Source organism: Myotis brandtii, unplaced genomic scaffold (assembly GCF_000412655.1).
Source record: "Myotis brandtii unplaced genomic scaffold, ASM41265v1 scaffold540, whole genome shotgun sequence".
In the NCBI taxonomy this organism is placed as follows: Eukaryota; Metazoa; Chordata; class Mammalia; order Chiroptera; family Vespertilionidae; genus Myotis; species Myotis brandtii.
This window is the reverse complement of record NW_005369990.1, coordinates 1469221-1490412: the sequence shown is the minus strand read 5'-3', so window position 1 is coordinate 1490412 and position 21192 is coordinate 1469221. Positions and strand designations below refer to the sequence as shown.

Below are 21192 nucleotides of genomic sequence, written 5' to 3'. Positions count from 1 at the left end.
GTAAACTATTCAGTAATATAATCAGTTCATCAAAGTGTATCATTTACCAAATCCAAAAATAATAGATTAAGTAAATGATTCCAACACGATATATATATATATATATGTGTGTGTGTGTGTGTGTGTGTGTGTGTGTGTGTGTGTGTGTTAAGATGTTATATATATCAAAGTGCCTTAAAAGGTAATATATCTTTTTATTCACTTAATTTTAATTTTTTGTGGTGGGAACCAGGTGGAGGGGTGCTATGGGGGGGGGGGAAAGAGGAACAACTGTAATAATCTGAACAATAAAGATTTATTAAAAAAAAAAATTATCAAAGGTTCCTGCATCCAAACTGTCAGACCACATGAGGGTAGAATGAGATGAAGAGTACTGACAGGCATTGAGCACAGACAGACATATGGGCCAAGTAAGTAAAAAAGGAATACATATTACAAACAATACAATATACTTGTGATGATAACAGTTATAATTATTTCTAGTTAAAAATTTTAAATACCTGTAATAGGTCTTAGTCTCCGTAAAACAGAAGATGGCCTTCTCATATCGGCAAGGAATTTGTACAGATCTTCATCACTTAAGCGGTCTCCTTCCTGATTTTAAAAACAAAGGAAAAATTATTTGATAAAATTAATATGGTAGATTTAAAATATTGCTTGTTAATAATCCTGCCCTTTTTCCTTCATTTGAGTCAGAGTGAAAAGTAAAATTTATATAATCGTGATTAAAAATCAGTATGTGGACTTATTTCCTTTTTTATGCTTTCAAATTTTATTGAGTTATGATACTGCTATCTGTTTTTAAATTTTATATATTTATTTATAGCCCATTATGTTTACAAGGTATTACGGGGAACTCTAAAATATGGAAAATCAATACAAATTAGAGATAGATGAAAAGGATAAAAAAAAGAGTATTGATATAAAACAGATATACATATAATGACATTCTTAAAAACTTATAACACTTGAGTTTATATTGTCTTTTCAATTTTATATCACAAGTCTCTCAAATGCAAAATATAAAGCATTGACTAAATTTACAAGAGGAAAGAAGTAGTAACAAAAACTTCTCTTGAAATAAAGTATAACTATCTTGATATTAAACCAGAAAGAAAAAAAAATGAAAAGACCTCCATCCTGGGAAAAGAGACAAACCAAACCAAACCATACCTAATTAAAAAATTTTTTTAATTTAATATAATATTTTGCAATTAAAATAGGTAGGGATTAATTTTGTTTTTTAATTCAAGAGTTAGTTTTTAGAGTTTATTAATCTAAACCTCCTGCATTTAATACCTTAGTGGTTTTAAAGCATAGTTCATGTTGTCTTTTTATCTTAAATAGGGTTAAGGTTACTTTACTACTATGAGCTCACCCTGAGCTACATATTCCACCTGCTCACTGCTATATTCTCAACAGGATACAGAATTGCTCATCTTTTATCCCACTATCTAGAAAAGTGATTTTTACTTTCCAAAAGGCTGGAGGTTTTTGTTAATCTACACAAATAAAAGAGAAACATGGTAATTAGCGTACGACCGCTACCCTTCCCATTGGCTAATCAGCATATCCTTATGCAAATTAACTGTCAGCCAAGATGGCGGCTGGCAGCCGGGGTAGAGCCATAACCTCCCCATCGGCCCTGCCCTGAGTGTGACAGTGGCGGCGCCCCAACCCCCTGATTGGCCCTGCTCTGTGCATGACAGGGGGCGGCGCCCCAACTCCCCAATCAGCCCTGCTCTGAGCCCGACCAGGGGCTGCACCTAGGGATTGGGCCTGCCCTCTGCCACCCAGGAGCAGGCCTAAGCCAGCAGGTCGTTATCTCCTGAGGGGTCCCAGACTGCAAGAGGGCACAGGCCGGGCTGAGGGACCCCCCTCCCACCCCTGAGTGCACAAATTTTTGTGCACCGGGCCTCTAGTACTTTTATAAATAGTTTTTAGTTTTATTGAGTTATGGTTAGCAAATTTGACTCTATGAAGATTTTTTCAGTGACCTAACATATAATTAATTATTACAAATGTTCTATCAGTTGCTAACACAGTATATTCTCTCCTTTTGAATACAGAATTAAATGCATCCTTAAATGGTTCTTATTTACAACTAGAGGCCTGGTGCACAAATTCATGCACATTGAAAGGAAATTAATTAGAAGAAATATTTTAGAGGCTAGGGAGGGACCACAGGAGACTGGCTCCAGGGTACGTCCGGCCAGTCTCACCCACTCCCGATCCACCAGACCCCAGTAGCAAGCTACCGATTGGAGCATCGGCCCTCTGGTGGTCAGTGCACGTCATAGCGACTGGTCAAGCAGTTGACCGAATGATATTAAAATAGGTAGGGATTAATTTTGTTTTTTAATTCAAGAGTTAGTTTTTAGAGTTTATTAATCTAAACCTCCTGCATTTAATACCTTAGTGGTTTTAAAGCATAGTTCATGTTGTCTTTTTATCTTAAATAGGGTTAAGGTTACTTTACTACTATGAGCTCACCCTGAGCTACATATTCCACCTGCTCACTGCTATATTCTCAACAGGATACAGAATTGCTCATCTTTTATCCCACTATCTAGAAAAGTGATTTTTACTTTCCAAAAGGCTGGAGGTTTTTGTTAATACTTTTATAAATAGTTTTTAGTTTTATTGAGTTATGGTTAGCAAATTTGACTCTATGAAGATTTTTTCAGTGACCTAACATATAATTATTACAAATGTTCTATCAGTTGCTAACACAGTATATTCTCTCCTTTTGAATACAGAATTAAATGCATCCTTAAATGGTTCTTATTTATAACTAGAGGCCTGGTGCACAAATTCATGCACATTGAAAGGAAATTAATTAGAAGAAATATTTTAGAGGCTAGGGAGGGACCACGGGAGACTGGCTCCAGGGTACGTCCAGCCAGTCTCACCCACTCCCGATCCACCAGACCCCAGAAGCAAGCTACCGATTGGAGCGTCGGCCCCCTGGTGGTCAGTGCACGTCGTAGCGACTGGTCAAGCTGTTGACCGAATGATCGACCGAACAGTGGAACACTTAGCATATTAGGCTTTTACATATATAGATACATTAAGATTATTTTTAGATTCAATTATTTCTGTCTACTTAACCCAGGGGTGGGCAAACTTTTTGACTCGAGGGCCACAATGGGTTCTTAAACTGGACCGGAGGGCCGGAACAAAAGCATGGATGGAGTGTTTGTGTGAACTAATATAAATTCAAAGTAAACATCATTACATAAAAGGGTACGGTCTTTTTTTTTTTGGTTTTATTCATTTCAAACGGGCCGGATCCGGCCCGCGGGCCGTAGTTTGCCCACGGCTGACTTAACCTGTTAAATTGATTATACTATTGACCTCTATTCTTTACTCCATATCTGTTTCCATACCTTTTGTTAGGTGGGACATTAACTCCCTCCCCAGGCTTGCGTTGGCCAATAAGCAAAGATGATGCAGAAACTTCAAAAACATTTGCACAACTGAGCTTGCCCTCCCTCTTGAACTTTAGCCACTGCTATGAGAACATTATCAAGCCTGCCTGCTAGATGATGAGAGTACAAGTTGAGAAATATGAAAGAGGTCTGTTATTTCTGTCTTCCCAAAAGTCAGTCTAGATCAGCAGACCCCAGTCAACCTCTAAACATGTGAATGAACCTAGCTGACAACCCCTTCTCCACACTGCTGGTTTACTGTTGTGTACTCCTAAAGCAACAACTTACACACATTTTAGTAAGTAGAAAAAATGCCCTTAAAACTAATGTGTGAATTTTATTTTATTTTTAAATCTCCATGTATTTCTAATAACTTTAGCTTGTCACATTTAAAATCTGTACATAAGCACTGATTACTATATCCCAATCATAAGTAGTAACCCCTCATCAATTAAAAACAAAACAAAACAAAACAAAAACCTGCTTTTGTTTCTCATTTAGGAGAAAATTGTGCCTTTAATTCTACTTTATTAAAATTATAATCTCTGCTTTTTACTTAATCTGCATTTGCCTGATATATAATATTCTAGCTATTTAAAAATACTTATAAAAATTGTACATACTAATAGTTTAAAAAATTACAGAGCTCGCCAAAACCGGTTTGGCTCAGTGGATAGAGCGTCGGCCTGCGGACTGAAAGGTCCCAGGTTCAATTCCGGTCAGGGGCATGTGCCTTGGTTGCGGGCACATCCCTAGTAGGAGATGTGCAGAAAATCAATAAAATATATTTTTTTTAAAAATTACAGAGCTCTGAAAGTCAAGTGTTAATGCTTCCCATTGCTCTATGTCCCCAGCAATCGTTGCTTTTTAAGTTTCACAAGTAGTTTGTGCTAGTTTCGGGTTACTGGTCTCCAGTACATGGTGAACACTCAAAAAGTATTTGTTAGATAAATACGTAGGTGGGTAGAATGATGCTCAGTACATGGTGAATGCTCAATAAAGTACCTTTGAATAAATAGGTGGGTAGGTGGATGGATAACTGGTTGATTTGAGTTTACAATACCAGTTCAATGATAAAGCAGCTTAAGAAATGCAAAGAAGAGCTGTGAAAACAGCAGAAGTGATGTAGCAGCTGAAGCACAAAAAGAGAAAAATGTCATAGTTGCAAGGTTGTGTCATTGTATCAGGTAAATCTACTGCTCTGTTTCCATAGCTGTACTTGGCTATTACCTCATCGAAGTAACACTGAGGCCTTTTCTAAACTCTTTCTTGTATTACAATCTATCTATATATATAAAAGCCTGAGCGACCATACGACTGTCCGACGGGTAACTATGACATGCAATGACCACCAGAGGGCAGACGCTCCAACCGGTAGCTGTGATGCGCACTGACCACCGGGGGGAGACGCTCAATCCAGGAGCTGCTGAGCTGCGGTGACTTGGCAGCTGTGGTTCTCAGGTGATGCACTCAGAACCAGAGAGGAGGGAGCCTGATTCTGGGGTGCATCACCCGAGAACAGCCCTCTCACAACCTGGGACCCCTCAGGGGATGTCGGAGAGCCAGTTTCAACCCAATCCCCAGAGGCCAGGCCAAGGGACTCCACCGGGTCCGTGCAAGGGCCTCTAGTTCATAATAAAAAGACCCTTACCACTTCAGACACTCCTTACCTGCTTTATTTTCCATCTGAGTGTCTCAGAGCAGTTGCCTATGAATGCTATTGATAGATAATTGTGAAAGGCACTTCAAGTACATTGTTATCTGTCAACTCATGGCACATCCTGCCCTAAAATCTAGCTCTCTCAAGTTACAAGGTATCAGAAGGCCAGGATTTCCTCCCTATATTTAGAATAACATCTTAAAAGGAGGAATTTTGAGAGAGTGTTTTGCATTTTCCTTTAATCTGCTCCAAAACACGTGAATGGTTCTTCTCCAGTTTGTCACACTAATACAAATTTTCTTCCATTCTTATATGGTTCTGGTCATCTGCTGACTCAAGACAAAGGCTTTCAAATTTTTCTGATCTTGGTTCACATTATAAAATTAATTTTACTTCAAAATCCAGTATGCATACACTCACAAAAAAACTAGGGGGAATAAAGCTCACTGAAGCAGTAGAATATAGATGTGGAGGATTGATTCTGATGCATTATTAGACAATGTCACTATTTAAATAAAATGATAAAACAGATATATTTAACTTATTTTTATTATTATATATTTTATTTTTATTCTTAATTTTTTTAAATTTCTTGAAATTATAATCAATTATTATATGTGCATATACATTCACGATTTTTCTGAAACCAAAAGAAATTTACAGACAAATAACTCCCTAGAATTCCTACATGACAGAACAATACCTGCTTAAAAAAATTTGTCACTGTGAGTGTAGCAGGTCGAAAGCTGGTCAGGTTACAAGCATCATCTCCACTTGTTGTCCTTTCAAGTGATCGTCTGCCAACAATACTAGAATTCCTCCTCTCTGACCAAGACCCTTTTCGTTCTACGAAGGAAAAAAAAGTAAAATATTCATTTTTATAATGTTTTATATATATAAAAGCCTGAGCGACCATACGACTGTCCGACGGGTAACTATGACATGCAATGACCACCAGAGGGCAGACGCTCCAACCGGTAGCTGTGATGCGCACTGACCACCGGGGGGAGACGCTCAATCCAGGAGCTGCTGAGCTGCGGTGACTTGGCAGCTGTGGTTCTCAGGTGATGCACTCAGAACCAGAGAGGAGGGAGCCTGATTCTGGGGTGCATCACCCGAGAACAGCCCTCTCACAACCTGGGACCCCTCAGGGGATGTCGGAGAGCCAGTTTCAACCCAATCCCCAGAGGCCAGGCCAAGGGACTCCACCGGGTCCGTGCAAGGGCCTCTAGTTCATAATAAAAAGACCCTTACCACTTCAGACACTCCTTACCTGCTTTATTTTCCATCTGAGTGTCTCAGAGCAGTTGCCTATGAATGCTATTGATAGATAATTGTGAAAGGCACTTCAAGTACATTGTTATCTGTCAACTCATGGCACATCCTGCCCTAAAATCTAGCTCTCTCAAGTTACAAGGTATCAGAAGGCCAGGATTTCCTCCCTATATTTAGAATAACATCTTAAAAGGAGGAATTTTGAGAGAGTATTTTGCATTTTCCTTTAATCTGCTCCAAAACACGTGAATGGTTCTTCTCCAGTTTGTCACACTAATACAAATTTTCTTCCATTCTTATATGGTTCTGGTCATCTGCTGACTCAAGACAAAGGCTTTCAAATTTTTCTGATCTTGGTTCACATTATAAAATTAATTTTACTTCAAAATCCAGTATGCATACACTCACAAAAAAACTAGGGGGAATAAAGCTCACTGAAGCAGTAGAATATAGATGTGGAGGATTGATTCTGATGCATTATTAGACAATGTCACTATTTAAATAAAATGATAAAACAGATATATTTAACTTATTTTTATTATTATATATTTTATTTTTATTCTTAATTTTTTTAAATTTCTTGAAATTATAATCAATTATTATATGTGCATATACATTCACGATTTTTCTGAAACCAAAAGAAATTTACAGACAAATAACTCCCTAGAATTCCTACATGACAGAACAATACCTGCTTAAAAAAATTTGTCACTGTGAGTGTAGCAGGTCGAAAGCTGGTCAGGTTACAAGCATCATCTCCACTTGTTGTCCTTTCAAGTGATCGTCTGCCAACAATACTAGAATTCCTCCTCTCTGACCAAGACCCTTTTCGTTCTACGAAGGAAAAAAAAGTAAAATATTCATTTTTATAATGTTTAAAAAATTTGTTTTAAAGCAGCTTTCCAAACAGGGTGGAAATCCACTGAGGTTGAAAATAACCACTTAGCACATTGACTATAGTAGAAGAATTTCACTTCTGGGGAGATCAGTAAGGAAATATTACACCTAAATCTTCTGATTCTCTTTAAAATTCTCCAATGTAAAAAAAAAGGTAATTACCATACAAAGATTATGCATATGACCAAAGATGAGCTAAGAAGAACAGATATAGAGGAACTATAAATTTTAGTCACTATATATGGTCCCTCAGTCTTATAGCACTTGAATTTGAAACTTTCATTCAAATTTTTGCAAGATAACCCTACTATTCAAACCCAATAAAATAATTATGTTGAAGACTTAAAACAAAACTATAAACAAACTAGACCTACCAGACATCTACAATATACTCCACTAAACAAAAGGCAAATGCACATTCTTCTCAAGCACACATAAGACATTCTCCAAGACAGATTTTATATAGGTATATCTTGTTTTATTGCTCTTTGCTTTATTGCACTCTACAGATATTACATTTTTCACATATTAAAAATTTGTGGCAACCCTGCATTGAGCAACTCTATTGGTGCCATTTTTTCAATAGTATTTGCTCAATTTGTCTCTGTTCACATTTTGGTAATTCTCACAATATTTCAAACTATTTTTTTTTTAATCCTCACCCAAGGATATTTTTCCATTGATTTTTTAGAGACAGTGGAAGAGAGAGTGAAAGACAGAGAGAAATATCGATGTGAGAGAAACATCAATTGGTTGCCTCCTGCACATGCCCTGACCAGGGCCCAGGCTGAGGAGAAGCCTGCCACCAAGGTACATGCACTTGATTGGAATCGAACCCAGGACCCTTTGGTCCGCAAGCCAATGCTCTATCAACTGAGCCAAACCAGCTAGAGCTATTTCAAACTTTTTCACTGTTATTATATTTGTTATGGTAATCTGTGATCAGTGATCTCTGATGTTATTATTGTAATTGTTTTGGGGCATCACAAACTTAAGAGAGCAAACTTAATAAATGTGTGTTCTGATTGTTCCACTGATGGGTTGTTCTCCTATCTCTCTCCCTCTCCTAGAGACCCCAATTCCCTGAGACACAACAATACTGAAATTGGCCAAATAATAACCCTACAATGGCCTCCAAGTATTCAAGTGAAAGAAAGTCCTATGTTTCTCATTTTTAATCAAAAGCTACAACTGATTAAGCTTAATGAGAGAATGTTGAAAGCCAAGATATGCTGAAAGCTAGGCCTCTTGCACCAAAGAGTTGGCCAATTTGTAAAGGCAAAGAAAAGTTCGTGAAAGAAATTAAAAGTGCTGCTCCAGTGAACACACAAAAAATAAGAAAGCGAAACAGTCTTATTGTTGATATGGAGAATATTTTAGTGGTCTGGATAGAAGATCAAACCACCCACAACATTCCCTTCAGCCAAAGCCAAATCCAAAGCAAGATCCTAACTCTCTTCAATTCTATGAAGGCTGAGAGAAGTGAGGAAGATGCCGATGAAAAGGTTGAAGCTAGCTGAGACTGGTTCATAGGCTTAAGGAAAGAAGCCATCTTTCATAACATGAAAGTGCAAGGTGAAGCAGCAAGTGCTGATATAGAAGCTGCAGCGTTATCCAGAAGATCTAGCTAAGATAATTAATGAAGGTGGCTACACTAAACAGATTCCAAATAGAGACAAAACAGCCTTAGGTTAGCAGATGCTATCTAGGACTTTATAGCTAGAGAGGAGAAGTTAACGCCTGGGTTCAAAGCTTCAACACCTGACTCTCTTGTTAGGGGCTAAGGCAGCTAGTGACTTTACATAGAAGCCAGTGCTTATTTGCCATTCTAAAAATCCTAGGGTCCTTAAGAATTATGCTAAACTACTCTGCCTGTGCTCTATAAAAGGAACAGCAAAGCCTGGATGATAGCACATCTGCCTACATGATTCACTGAACATTTTAAGCCCACTGTTAAGACCTATTGCTCAGAAAAAAATATTCCTTTCAAAATAATACTACTCATTGGCAATGCACCTGGTCACCCAAGAGCTCTAATGGAGATGTACATTAATGTTTTCATGCCTGCTAACACAACATCCATTCTGCAGCCCATGGATCAAGGAGTAATTTCAACTTTTAAGTCTTTTTATTTAAAAAATACATTTCATAAGGATATATCTGCCACAGTGATTCATCTGATGGATCTGGGCAAGTAAATTGAAACTTTCTGGAAATGATTCACCATTCTCGATGTCATTAAGAACAATACAGATTCATGAGAAGCAGTCAAAATACCAACGTTAACAGGAATTTGGAAGAAGTTGATTCCAACCCTCACTGATGACTTTGAGTGGTTGAAGATTTCAGTGGAGGAAGTAACTGCAGATGTGGTGGAAATAGCAAGAGAACTAGACTTAGTGGAGCCTGAAGAAGTGACCGAATTGCTACATTTCATGATAAAACGTTAACAGATGAGGAATTGCTTCTTATGGTTGATCAGAGAGAGTGGTTTCTTGAGATAGAACTGACTCCTGATGAAGATGCTGTGATGATTGTTGAAATGACAACAAAGGATATAGAAATTATATAAACTTAGGTGATAAAGCAGCAGCAGGGTTTAAAAGAACTGACTCCAATTATGAAAGAAGTTCTGTAGGTAAAATGCCATCAAACAGCATCACATGCTATAGAGAAATCATTGGCAAAAGAGTCAATTAATGCAGCAAATGTCATTGCTGTTGTATTTTCAGAAATTGCCACAGATACCCCAACCTTCAGCCGCCACCACTAATCAGTCAGCAGACATTAACCCTGAGGCAAGACTCTCCACCAGCAAAAAGATTACAACTCATTGAAGGCTCAGACGATGGTTAGCATATTTTAGCAGGAAAGTATTTTTAATTAAGTTATGTACGTTGTTTATTTAGACATAATGTTATTTCATACTTAACAGACTAGTACAATGGACCATTATTCAGCAATAAAAAATGAAATACTGACACATGCTATAGCACAGATTAACTTTAAAACATTATACTAAGCAAAGGAAGCTAGACACAAAAGACTAGATATTACATAATTCTATTGATATGGAATGTCTGGAACAAGAAAATCCATATGACTTACTGGTAAGTAGATTTGAGGTTGTTTAGTTTTGGGTTTGGGGATTTGGGGAGAATGGGAAATGACTGCTAATGACTATGAAAGCATTCCACAATTAGATTGTAATGATGATTGCAGAACCTTGGGACTACATTAAAAAAACACTGAATTATACACTTAAAATAGGTGAAATGTATGGTATGCAAATTACATCTCAAAAAAGCTGTTAAGGGTTTAACAAAAGGCAAAAAAAGAAACCATTGTATGCCTCATCACATTGCAAAGTCTACACATAAAACAAGTTTATCTAAGAAAAAAGAAAAAAATTATATATTTAGAAACATTTTATATAAAACACTCTTACCTCCAGTACTAATTTCTACCTCTGTAGAATCTCTTTCCAAACTCCCAGCACTGCTAACAATATTCATTAAATGGATCGCAGTCCAAGCAAAAGGCATGCGATATTTTCCAAGTCTTTGGCAAAACTGATCAGCTTGACTTTTCAGCTTCTCCAATTTTTCCTTATTCTGCAAAACAAAACTTTATACATTATATGATTATGCTCAAAGAAATGAATTAAAGGCTATTTCATAATAAAGACACAGTTTAAAAATTCTCAATTTTCAACAAAGATGGAAAAACAATCTGTACCTTTCAGAGATCAATTAACAGTGTACTATCTTAACCACTGAACAACCTTAACCTGTTCTATAAAATGTATGTACAGAATAAGTCTTCAACATTTTTGTTTAAAATTATCTTATCTCTGGAGAAAAAAGAGCAAGTGTCAAATATGTTTATGTATTTTAAGTACTATTTTATGAAAGGAAACATAACCATGTTTCCAACTGCAAACTATAAAATATTCTAGGTCATAACTCATTAAATTTAAATATTCTAAAAAATATGGAAGCACTTGAGCCAATTTAAAATAGTCCCTAACTTAGAGCAACCATGAAGTGGGAGTGTAGGGCACAAATATGCTAATAATAAGCCAAGAGTAGTAATAAATGAAGCAAAAAAAAAAAAAGTATTATAAGAGTACTAAATCCTGGAAAAAGACTAATGGTACAAACAATACATGCCTACCTGGAAGACATCCTGAGGCTGGCTCAACTTTTAGGCTATTCCTGAACAAACACTAAGGCGACCTGCAATATCCAACCAATGGTCCAAGAGTGAAAACCCACACCAAATTCCTCACATATTCTTTCTATACAGTATGTCTATTGGTGTGGTTTACTCTAATGACAGTTCCCTACCTGAAGACTCAGAGCTGGGAAAAGATGGACAGATAGCTAAATGGCATCACTTTTATTGCTATACCTAGTATACCTTAAAAATAGGTTCTTGCTTTAAAAGCCTAGCTATAAAGTATACTTAATTCTATCAGCTTATGTAAATATGTAAGAAGAAATGTGGAATAAACTGCTATAATACCTATGAACTCCATATAACAGAGCAAATTTAATTTGTAAAATGACAACCTGGGAAAGCCTGAATACTTTAACGCTGCTTTCAACCAGACAGCCAGGGATCAGAGAAGATTATCATGTGTTCAGATCTACTTATAATAGCAGAAAAGGCTCAGCTCTTGTTCTGAATCTCAGAAAAATAGAAAGTAAAACATTTTGTAGTCTGTCAAGTATTTCTCAAACATACCTCTCCTGGGTGTTTCTAGTATTTTTTTTTTTAATTGTTCAAAAGTTTATAATGGTCTTTATTATCCATGAATGAGTGAGATCATGTGGTATTTTTCCTTCATTGACTGGCTTATTTCACTTAGCATAATGCTCTCCAGTTCCATCCATGCCGTTGCAAATCGTAAGAGTTCCTTCTTTTTTACAGCAGCATAGTATTCCATCGTGTAGATGTACCACCGTTTTCTAATCCATTCATCTACTGATGGGCACTTAGGCTGTTTCCAGATCTTAGCTATGGTGAATTGTGCTGCTATGAACATAGGGGTGCATATATCCTTTCTGATTGGTGTTTCTGGTTTCTTGGGATATATTCCAGTATTAAATGAAGTGTTCAAAGACCCAAGATCACCTGTTATTCCTATAGCTAACTCAGGGTATCTGGAATTTGGTACCTATTGTTGACCAATTATTTTTTGCTTTAGAAGTTTATCTAAATTCTAGAAATTTGTTATTTCATGACAAAACAGAGGTTATATTTTCTATTTTTAACACATTCTTAATTATCTGTAGCTAGACAGAGGCCTAGAACAGCCGTGGGCAAACTATGGCCCGCGGGCCGGATCCGGCCCCTTTGAAATGAATAAAACTAAAAAAAAAAAGACCGTACCCTTTTATGTAATGATGTTTACTTTGAATTTATATTAGTTCACACAAACACTCCATCCATGCTTTTGTTCCGGCCCTCTGGTCCAGTTTAAGAACCCATTGTGGCCCTCGAGTCAAAAAGTTTGCCCACCCCTGGCCTAGAATATTTCTGTTTTGCTAGGAAACGTTCAATCAATATCACTATTCTGTATATATAAGAAAAATGATTTAGGAATTAAACTGAATTGGCTTTCTACAAAAAAAATAATTTAAATAATCAATTAATGTTTGGTGAGGGATATTTTAAAGAATAGCACAGTATGTGACACAAGCGAGGTGACAAAGCAAATAAAGAAAGAAACTGAGTAGGATAATAGGAAAAAATGAATTAAATTTATTAGTATGGCCGAAACCGGTTTGGCTCAGTGGATAGAGCGTCGGCCTGCGGACTGAAGGGTCCCAGGTTCGATTCCGGTCAAGGGCATGTACCTGGGTTGCGGGCACATCCCTAGTAGGAGATGTGCAGGAGGCAGCTGATCGATGTTTCTCTCTCATCGATGTTTCTAACTCTCTATCTCTCTCCCTTCCTCTCTGTAAAAAATCAATAAAATATATTTAAAAAAAAATTTATTAGTATGCTTTCTATAGTAGTTTCCCAGATAATAATTTGGGAGATTAGAGGTAATTTAGGGTTGGGTTTGGGGATTTGGGGGAAATGGGAGTGAATGGCAATAAATACAAAAGTGGGGGAGATGAGAGGCATGACATTCTATACCTTGGTGGCATCTGCTTCTTTGAAAATCATATATGGTTCTGCACACTCTCCAATGTCTCCTTGCTGAAGGACTTTTTCTAACTGTCAAAGGCAGAAATTAAAGATTAAACTTTTAAAAAAAAGCTATCAGTATGGAATGCAAGGATGATTTAACATATAAAAATTAATCAATATAATAAAATCACATGATCATCTCAATTAATACAGAAAAAGCACTGAACAAAATTCAATATACTTTCATGAAAGAAACATTCAACAAACTAGGAATTTAAGAAAGCTACCTCAACATAATCAAGCCCTTATATGCAAAGCCCGCAAGATAGCATCATACTAGGTGTTAAAAGACTTAAAACTTTCCCTCTAAGATCAGCAACAAGATAGGGATGCTCACTTTTGCCAATTCTATTCAACATAGTAACTGGAAGACTGAGTCAGAGCAATTAGGCAAGAAAAAGAAATAAAACACATTCAAATTAAAAAGGAAAAAGTAAAATTATCTCTTTGAAGACATGATCTTTTATACAGAAAACCCTAGTATTTCACTCACGCGCGCGCGCACACACACACACCCACACACACTCTTTAGAACATAAAGGAATTCAGCAAAGTGTCAGATACAAACCATGCAAAAATAAGTTGTATGTCTATACACTAAAAATGAGCAATTTGAAAAGGAAATTAAGAAAATAATTCCATTTCCAATAATATCAAAAAGAATAAAATACTGAGGAACTAATCAAGAACTGAAAGATTTGTATTTTGAAAACTATAAAACAGTGGTAAAAATAAATAAATAAAGGAAACACAAATAAATGGCAAAACATCTTGTACTCATGAACTGGAAAACTTAATGTAATTAAGATGTCAATACTACCTAAAACAATCTGTAGATTTAATCAAAATCACAATAATGGGGTGTTTTTATGTTTGTTTGTTTTTCCAATAGTCAAAACAAGCTTTAAAAAAAGGAACAAAGTTGGAAGCTGGAAGCCTCAAACTTCTTGATTTCAAAACTTAATATAAAGTTACAGTAATCAAAACAGTGTGGTACTGGCATAAAGATATACCTATAGATCAATGTAGTAGAATAGAGCCCAGAAATAAAACCCTTGTATATATAGTTAAATAATTTTCAACAAGGGTACCAAGACCATTCAATGAGAAAAGGAGAGTCTTTTCAACAAATGGTGTTAAAAAAACAAAACACCTGAATGTCCAATTGCAAAAAATAAAATTATACCTTTACCTTATGTTATACAAAAATTAATTTGAAATGGATCAAAGACCTAAACATAGACCTAACACTATAAAACTCTTAGAAGAAAAAATAAAGAACATGACTATGTTTTCTTGGATTTGAGACAAAAAAAAAGCACATTCAATTAAAGTAAAAGTAGATAAACTGGACTACATCAAAATTTAAAACTTTTGTGCTTCACAGGACACAACCAACAGTGTAAAAAGACAAGAAATGAGAGAAATCATACATATATATCATAAGGAGTTAATGCCCAGAACAGATTTTTTAAAATACCATAACTTAACAAAACAATAATAATCTGATTATTAAATGTGCAAACAACTTGAGTAGACATTTCTCCAAGGAAGCTATACATATGGCTAACAAGCATATGAAAGGATGTTTAAATCACTAATCATTAGGGAAATGCAAATCAAAACCACAATAAGATCATCTTACACCCATCAGAATGGCTACTCTCAAAAATAAATAAATATACAACAAATACTGGCAAGGATATGGAAAAACTGGCACCCTTGGCCGCTACTAGTGAACTGTAAAATGGTGCATCCACTATGGAAAGCAGTACAAAGATTCCTCAAATATTAAAAATAGAACTACCATGCAATTCAGGAAATCTATTTCTGGGTATATACCCAATAGAATTGAAAGCAGTTGTTTGACCAAATATCAGACTAAATGTTGCTGTATAGGTATTTTTTAGAGATGATTAACATTTAAATCAGTAGACTGAGTAGAGTAGATTACCCTCCATGATGTGGGTGAGCCTCATCCAATTAGTTAAAGGTCACAGAGCAAAAAATGAGGTTTCTCAAAAAAAGGTATTCTCAAGACTACTTGCCTGAGTTTCTAGTATGTTGCTCTGTGGGATTCAAACTCAAGACAACAACTCTTTCCTGAATTTCCAGCCTGCCTGCCTGCCATACAGATTTCAGACTTGCTAGCCCTCAGCCAAATCCTTCCTTTGTGTGTGTGTGTTTATGTGTGTGTGTCCTACAGGTTTGTTTCTATGGAAAACTCTGACTAATATAGTCCCTAACTCAAGAAAAAACTAAGTAGCACCTATAGTGTATGTTAAAGAACATTAAGATGAAAAAATAAGTAAAGGCAAAATCTGTGCCCATAAAAAGCTGCACCACTGATAGAGAGATGAGTATACAGACACTACACAAATAAACAAATATATTTAACACCAGAGACCCTGCACAGGTGGGATCCCTCGGCCTGGCCAGCAATCGAGGCCAATTGGGCCCGACTGGCCGGGGGAAGGGACCGCGAGAGGTTGGTCAGCCGTGGGAAGTTGGCTGTGGGAGCACATTGACCACCAGGGAGCAGCTCCTGCGTTGAGCATCTGCTCCCTCGTGGTTTGTGCGCGTCATAGCGACTGGTCGTTCGGTCGTTCGGTCGCTTAGGATTATATATATAGATTATTCTCACCTTTATTACAAGAAAAACATCTTGGGAAGGATAAGTGATAGAAAAAATAGCTGATCTTGCCAGGGTGGTAATGGCAGCAGGTGGTACATGTGGACGTAGCAATCCTTTCATCTGCTCAGAATTAAGGTCAAAATAAAAGTTTTCTGAAATCTAAAAAATATAATCATGTCAAATTTTTAAATCTATACATTTTATAAAAACTCACAAAAATCATACATCTCCAATCTTAAACTATTACAGATATTAAAATAATATACTATAACATACAGTTTATCATATATGTCACTGACCATTCTTTACATGTCTAAATCCAAAGAAATGTACAAACTATTTGCAAAATATAATACAATAAACATAGTCTAAAGAAGCATATCCCAAACTCTTCTGATTAGAAATGTAACCTCTAATACAATATACAAAGAAATTATTATTGAAATGAATTATCCCAAATTGTCTTTAAAAATTATATGAACAATATCTCAGCAGTTTTGATTTAGCAAATACAAGTTGCTCAAGCAAAGTTCCACTGCAGAAAACCGTAATATTTTGACAGCAGAAGTCACTGAAGGCACGTCAAGTTTCTACTACACTTCAGGCTTAGAATATACAAGCAAGAAATGCTGTGATAAGACAGCCTTCTGTAAATGATGATGGTAAAACTAACAGCAGTATTTAAGACAGAATATTTAAAATATACATAAATGATCTGTTGTAGTAAGAACTTAAAAATTATGTCAACAAAAACTCACTGTTATCATCATTGTTACCTTTAATAGATTACCTAAAATGCTTTTCTTGTAGTATCTTTTCTTGTTTTTAAATTAAAAGTTGCTTCTGCTACTGGCTTTTGAACTCTTTCAATGAAATAAAATCTAGGTATCAACTAAATTATTTCATAGTAAGAATATATTTAACAAGTCTTAAATTTCCATTTTTCTTTGTAAAATATCCATCTTTAATAATTCTCAAAAAATTGTTACTTATTACCTTATAAAACAACTTAAAATCAGGTTTCTGAAATCTATTATGTTTAAATCATATAACCTTACCTTTTTCTTTTCCTTTACATCATATAAAGCCAAACTTGCAAAAATGGGTTCAATTTCAATCTCAAACCTTTAGGAAGAAAAACAATGAAGTAGTTTAAAAATAAATATAAAATACATAATTGGAGAGAAATTCTCATTCCAAAAATAATCTCAATATCTTATACTTTTCTACATCTGTGCTACACCATCTATGCTACCCCCCTTCTTCCTGAAACACTTTTCCAGGCATATCTTTCAATTTATATCAACAATTACCTCCTCTAGGTAATCTTCCTTAATTTTTCCAGCTATAAGTAATCTCTGCCTAAAAGCTCATGGCATTTTAAGTCCACTTTCTGACACTAAGTACTTACTTAACTATAATTTGGTTATTTGTGTATGTAGATATGTAAGATTTTAAATAAACTTTAAAAGACCTAATGTTTTCTTTTTCAGTTTGTAAATCACATATTCAATGTAAAAAAAATTAGGATACATAAAAATATTTGGAAGAAAATGGGAGCATCCAAAATTTCACAACATAGAGAGAACCGTAATTAACAGTTTAGTGCCTATCCATCCAGACTTTTCTCTATGTATAAATGCACTTATTAAATGGATTACTTTTTTAAATACAGAATGTCACTGTATACATATTTTACAGTCTGTTTTCAAACTTAATATTTTAGAGATATACTAGAGGCCCAGTGCACAAATTTTGTGCATGGGTTAGGGGGGGGGGGGGGGGGTCCCCTCAGCTTGGCCTGCACCCTCTCCAATCCGGGACCCCTCGGGGGATGTCTGATTGCCAGTTTAAGCCCAATTCCTGTGGGATAGGGCCTAAACCAGCAGTCGGATATCCCTCTCGCAATCCAGGATACTGGCTCCTAACGGCTCACCTGCCTGATCTCCCCTAACCACGCTGCCTGCCTGATCGCCCATAACCACTCTGCCTGCTTGCCTGATGCCCCTAATTGCTCCCCTGCCTGCCTGATCCCCCTAACTGCTCTCCCCTGCTGGCCTGATCGACCCTAACTGCTCTCCCCTGCCGGCCTGATCGCCCCTAAATGCCTCTTCCTCAGCCCCGCCACTGTGGCTTTCCGGAAGGACGTCCGGTCTAATTAGCATATTTGGCCTTTTATTAGTATAGATTCCCATCACAAATATTAATCTCACTATCATTTTAAATGCTAGCATACTAATTTTCATTACTTATTTTATAACAATATGCCTAACTGCTCTCCCCTGCCGGCCTGATCGCCCCTAAATGCCTCTTCCTCAGCCCCGCCACTGTGGCTTTCCGGAAGGACGTCCGGTCTAATTAGCATATTTGGCCTTTTATTAGTATAGATTCCCATCACAAATATTAATCTCACTATCATTTTAAATGCTAGCATACTAATTTTCATTACTTATTTTATAACAATATGTGTAAGTTGAGATGTCTAATTGACTTCCACAAACAATGACTTACATTTAGTAAGCACTAAATCAATATTTGCTAATGAAATAAAATAGAAAGTTAATAAAATGGTAGAGCAGTGGTTATCAACCAAGGACTAATTTGTGTCCAAGGAGAAATCTGGCAATGTCTGGAGATATTCTTGGTTATTATTATTACTGACATTTATTGAGCAGCGGCCAGGGAGGTGGCTAGCCATTTTATATTATATAGGAGAGCCCCAGACAAAAATGTCAATAATGCTCATTTTTTTATCATATGACTATCAGTCAAAGTTCTTAGAGGAGAAAAACAACATATTTTTATTGGATTAAGAGTTTAATAAAAAGCCATTTACAAAGAATTGGACATAACTTAGGGGAAACAATTACAGAGAGTGCTATTCCCTGGAATAGCAACATCAGCAGCTCATTACCATCCCCTGACCTAAAGGAAAATGTGCAAGTGGTAACCAAACTTAGAAAAAACAGCTCTATGGAGGACCCTTCACAAAAAACTGTGGCCCTGGGGACAGGGTGACAACTAATCGATGTGATCTAGCAGGGAATGAGTTAAGAAAAACAAGTACCCCAACCTGATCTCACTCTCTTCCACCCTCTGACTTCCTACTGATGCCCCTCTTAGCAGACCCCAACCAGATGCCAAAAGAATAAGGGTCTTGGTGATACTGGGTACATGGGTCAGCCTCTACTAGGCATCCTTTGTAACACTTGACAATGCTAGTCTTTTTGAATTGTCTGTCTTTTCTTACCCATTCCAGTGGGTAAATGGTATCATATTGGATTTTCAATATGCATCCTTTCATGTTTAATTAAACACATAAAGCCTTAGCTTTCAAAGGAAGAAAACTGCCTATGTTATCTAAACACAGAAGTGGCCCGTCCTTATGTGTCACTTCTTTCAAAAAGCTCTATGAATTGAAACTTCTTTTTTCATAAGTCAGAACTAATAACTAACTGATAATATTAACATGATAGAATAAAAAGAGCATAGGTTGCATAATGAGTATGCTAGTTAACCTCTGCTAATGCTTTTGAACCCTGGTTTCCTCATTTGTAAAATGAAGAAAATAGTATCTACCTTACAGAATTACTCTGAAGACAGCATGAAACAAAATAAGAGAAAGCATTTTATGAAGCAGAATATAAATGTGAATATATATTTAACTTTTTTAAAGAAGGAAAAAAATATGTACTTCAAAAAACCAAAGCCTACCATGTGACAAAGGTACAATCAATTCTTTAATGAAAAAGATACGTTTTCTTTATATTCCTCACACCAAGAAAATACTTCTCAGAAGAATGCAGTAAACAAAAGTATGCAGTAAACAAAATGAATACTCACTTGAGTGATAAACATTTTACAAGAAGTCTTTGACCAAAATGTTCTTTGGGAACATCAGGAATACTAAGTCGTTCTATTGGTTCTTCCTACAAATTGACAAGCAACACCAAAATGAACCTGCTTATCATATTTCAACCCTTCACAATTTCTTTAAAAACTTATTTTATTAATTTAGTACTTTTAGTCTTCACAATTGAACACAAAATAGAATGACCTATTTATTCTAGAACTGGATCGTAAGTGAGCTAAATTCACAGAAATTACTCATTAAGAATAAATTCACTAGAATAAAAAGTATGTTTCATTTATAAAAATTATAGCTATGGCTCAGTTGTGATTTATTCCCTACATTATTATACTATACTATATGTAATTCATACTCCCAAAATGTTTATTACATAATTACTTGTTTCTTTATTCCCAAATAACTATACCTCATCTGGTGATGGGTGCAAAGCAAAGAGTTCCTTGTGACGGTTTGATTTCCTTTGGTCATCATTCTGACGGTCTATTTCTTCATTTGGAGTTCGATCAAGTAAATTGGGAAGCAGAGCATCAGGAAGTGAATTTTTCAAGTCAAAAATACTGCAGGCCCAGCTACCCCTTGGAGTATCATCTATTGACATTGAACGTCTTTTAAGATCATCCTGTCATGCAAAATATTAAAAATAAATATATGAATTAATGAATAAAACAAACTATTTTAAAATATCATTTTATAGTAATTTCAAAATAAAAGTATTACTTGCTCATCTTGGTAGTTGCTGCCATCTGGAGCTTCATCAGATTCAAACACCTGTTTTGGCAAACCTTTTTGCCTTTCTTTCTGTTTATCTAATGTATTGGGATTAAATCCTGTTCCCAGTTTATGATATCTATTCAAAATAAAACAGTTATGAAAAAATCAATTTTTAAAAATTTTCCACTTTTTAATCATTAAATAATAAGCCAAATATTCTCTGAATATTTATTTACATAATAAAGATATACACTAGCAGTTTTGAGTGTGCTAAACAATTAACCAGAGGTTTAAGAAAACTTCCATTCAAAGTTCTTTTAATCCAACTACAGAGCAGGTTATGAGTTTCCAGAAGTAAATCATACTCTCCTTTTCATGACAATCCTCCTATCTAGTAAAGAGTAATATGCAAATTGACCATCACTCCAACATACAAGATGGCCACCCCCATGTGGTCAAAGATGGCCACCACAAGATGGCCGGCAGGGGAGGGAAGTTGTGGGTGATC

General features: G+C 35.9%; 1 protein-coding gene across 4 annotated transcripts in view; it reads right to left on the bottom strand.

The window, feature by feature from the left end:
* DOCK7 (dedicator of cytokinesis 7) overlaps positions 1–21192 on the bottom strand; it is a 164254-nt gene that overhangs the window by 127228 nt on the left and 15834 nt on the right. For 2 of the 4 annotated variants that reach the window (XM_014549256.1, XM_014549257.1), the window contains exons 5-13: positions 20691–20820; positions 20380–20592; positions 19946–20031; positions 17161–17227; positions 16112–16261; positions 13414–13494; positions 10712–10877; positions 7058–7200; positions 501–594 (exon numbers count right to left, since the gene is read on the bottom strand). In XM_014549256.1, coding sequence (XP_014404742.1) covers positions 501–594; positions 7058–7200; positions 10712–10877; positions 13414–13494; positions 16112–16261; positions 17161–17227; positions 19946–20031; positions 20380–20592; positions 20691–20820 — 1130 coding nt within the window. Of the gene's footprint in view, positions 1–500; positions 595–5794; positions 5952–7057; positions 7201–10711; positions 10878–13413; positions 13495–16111; positions 16262–17160; positions 17228–19945; positions 20032–20379; positions 20593–20690; positions 20821–21192 lie in introns of those variants that run through there. The other 2 variants (XM_014549258.1, XM_014549259.1) reach the window with 2 other exon arrangements.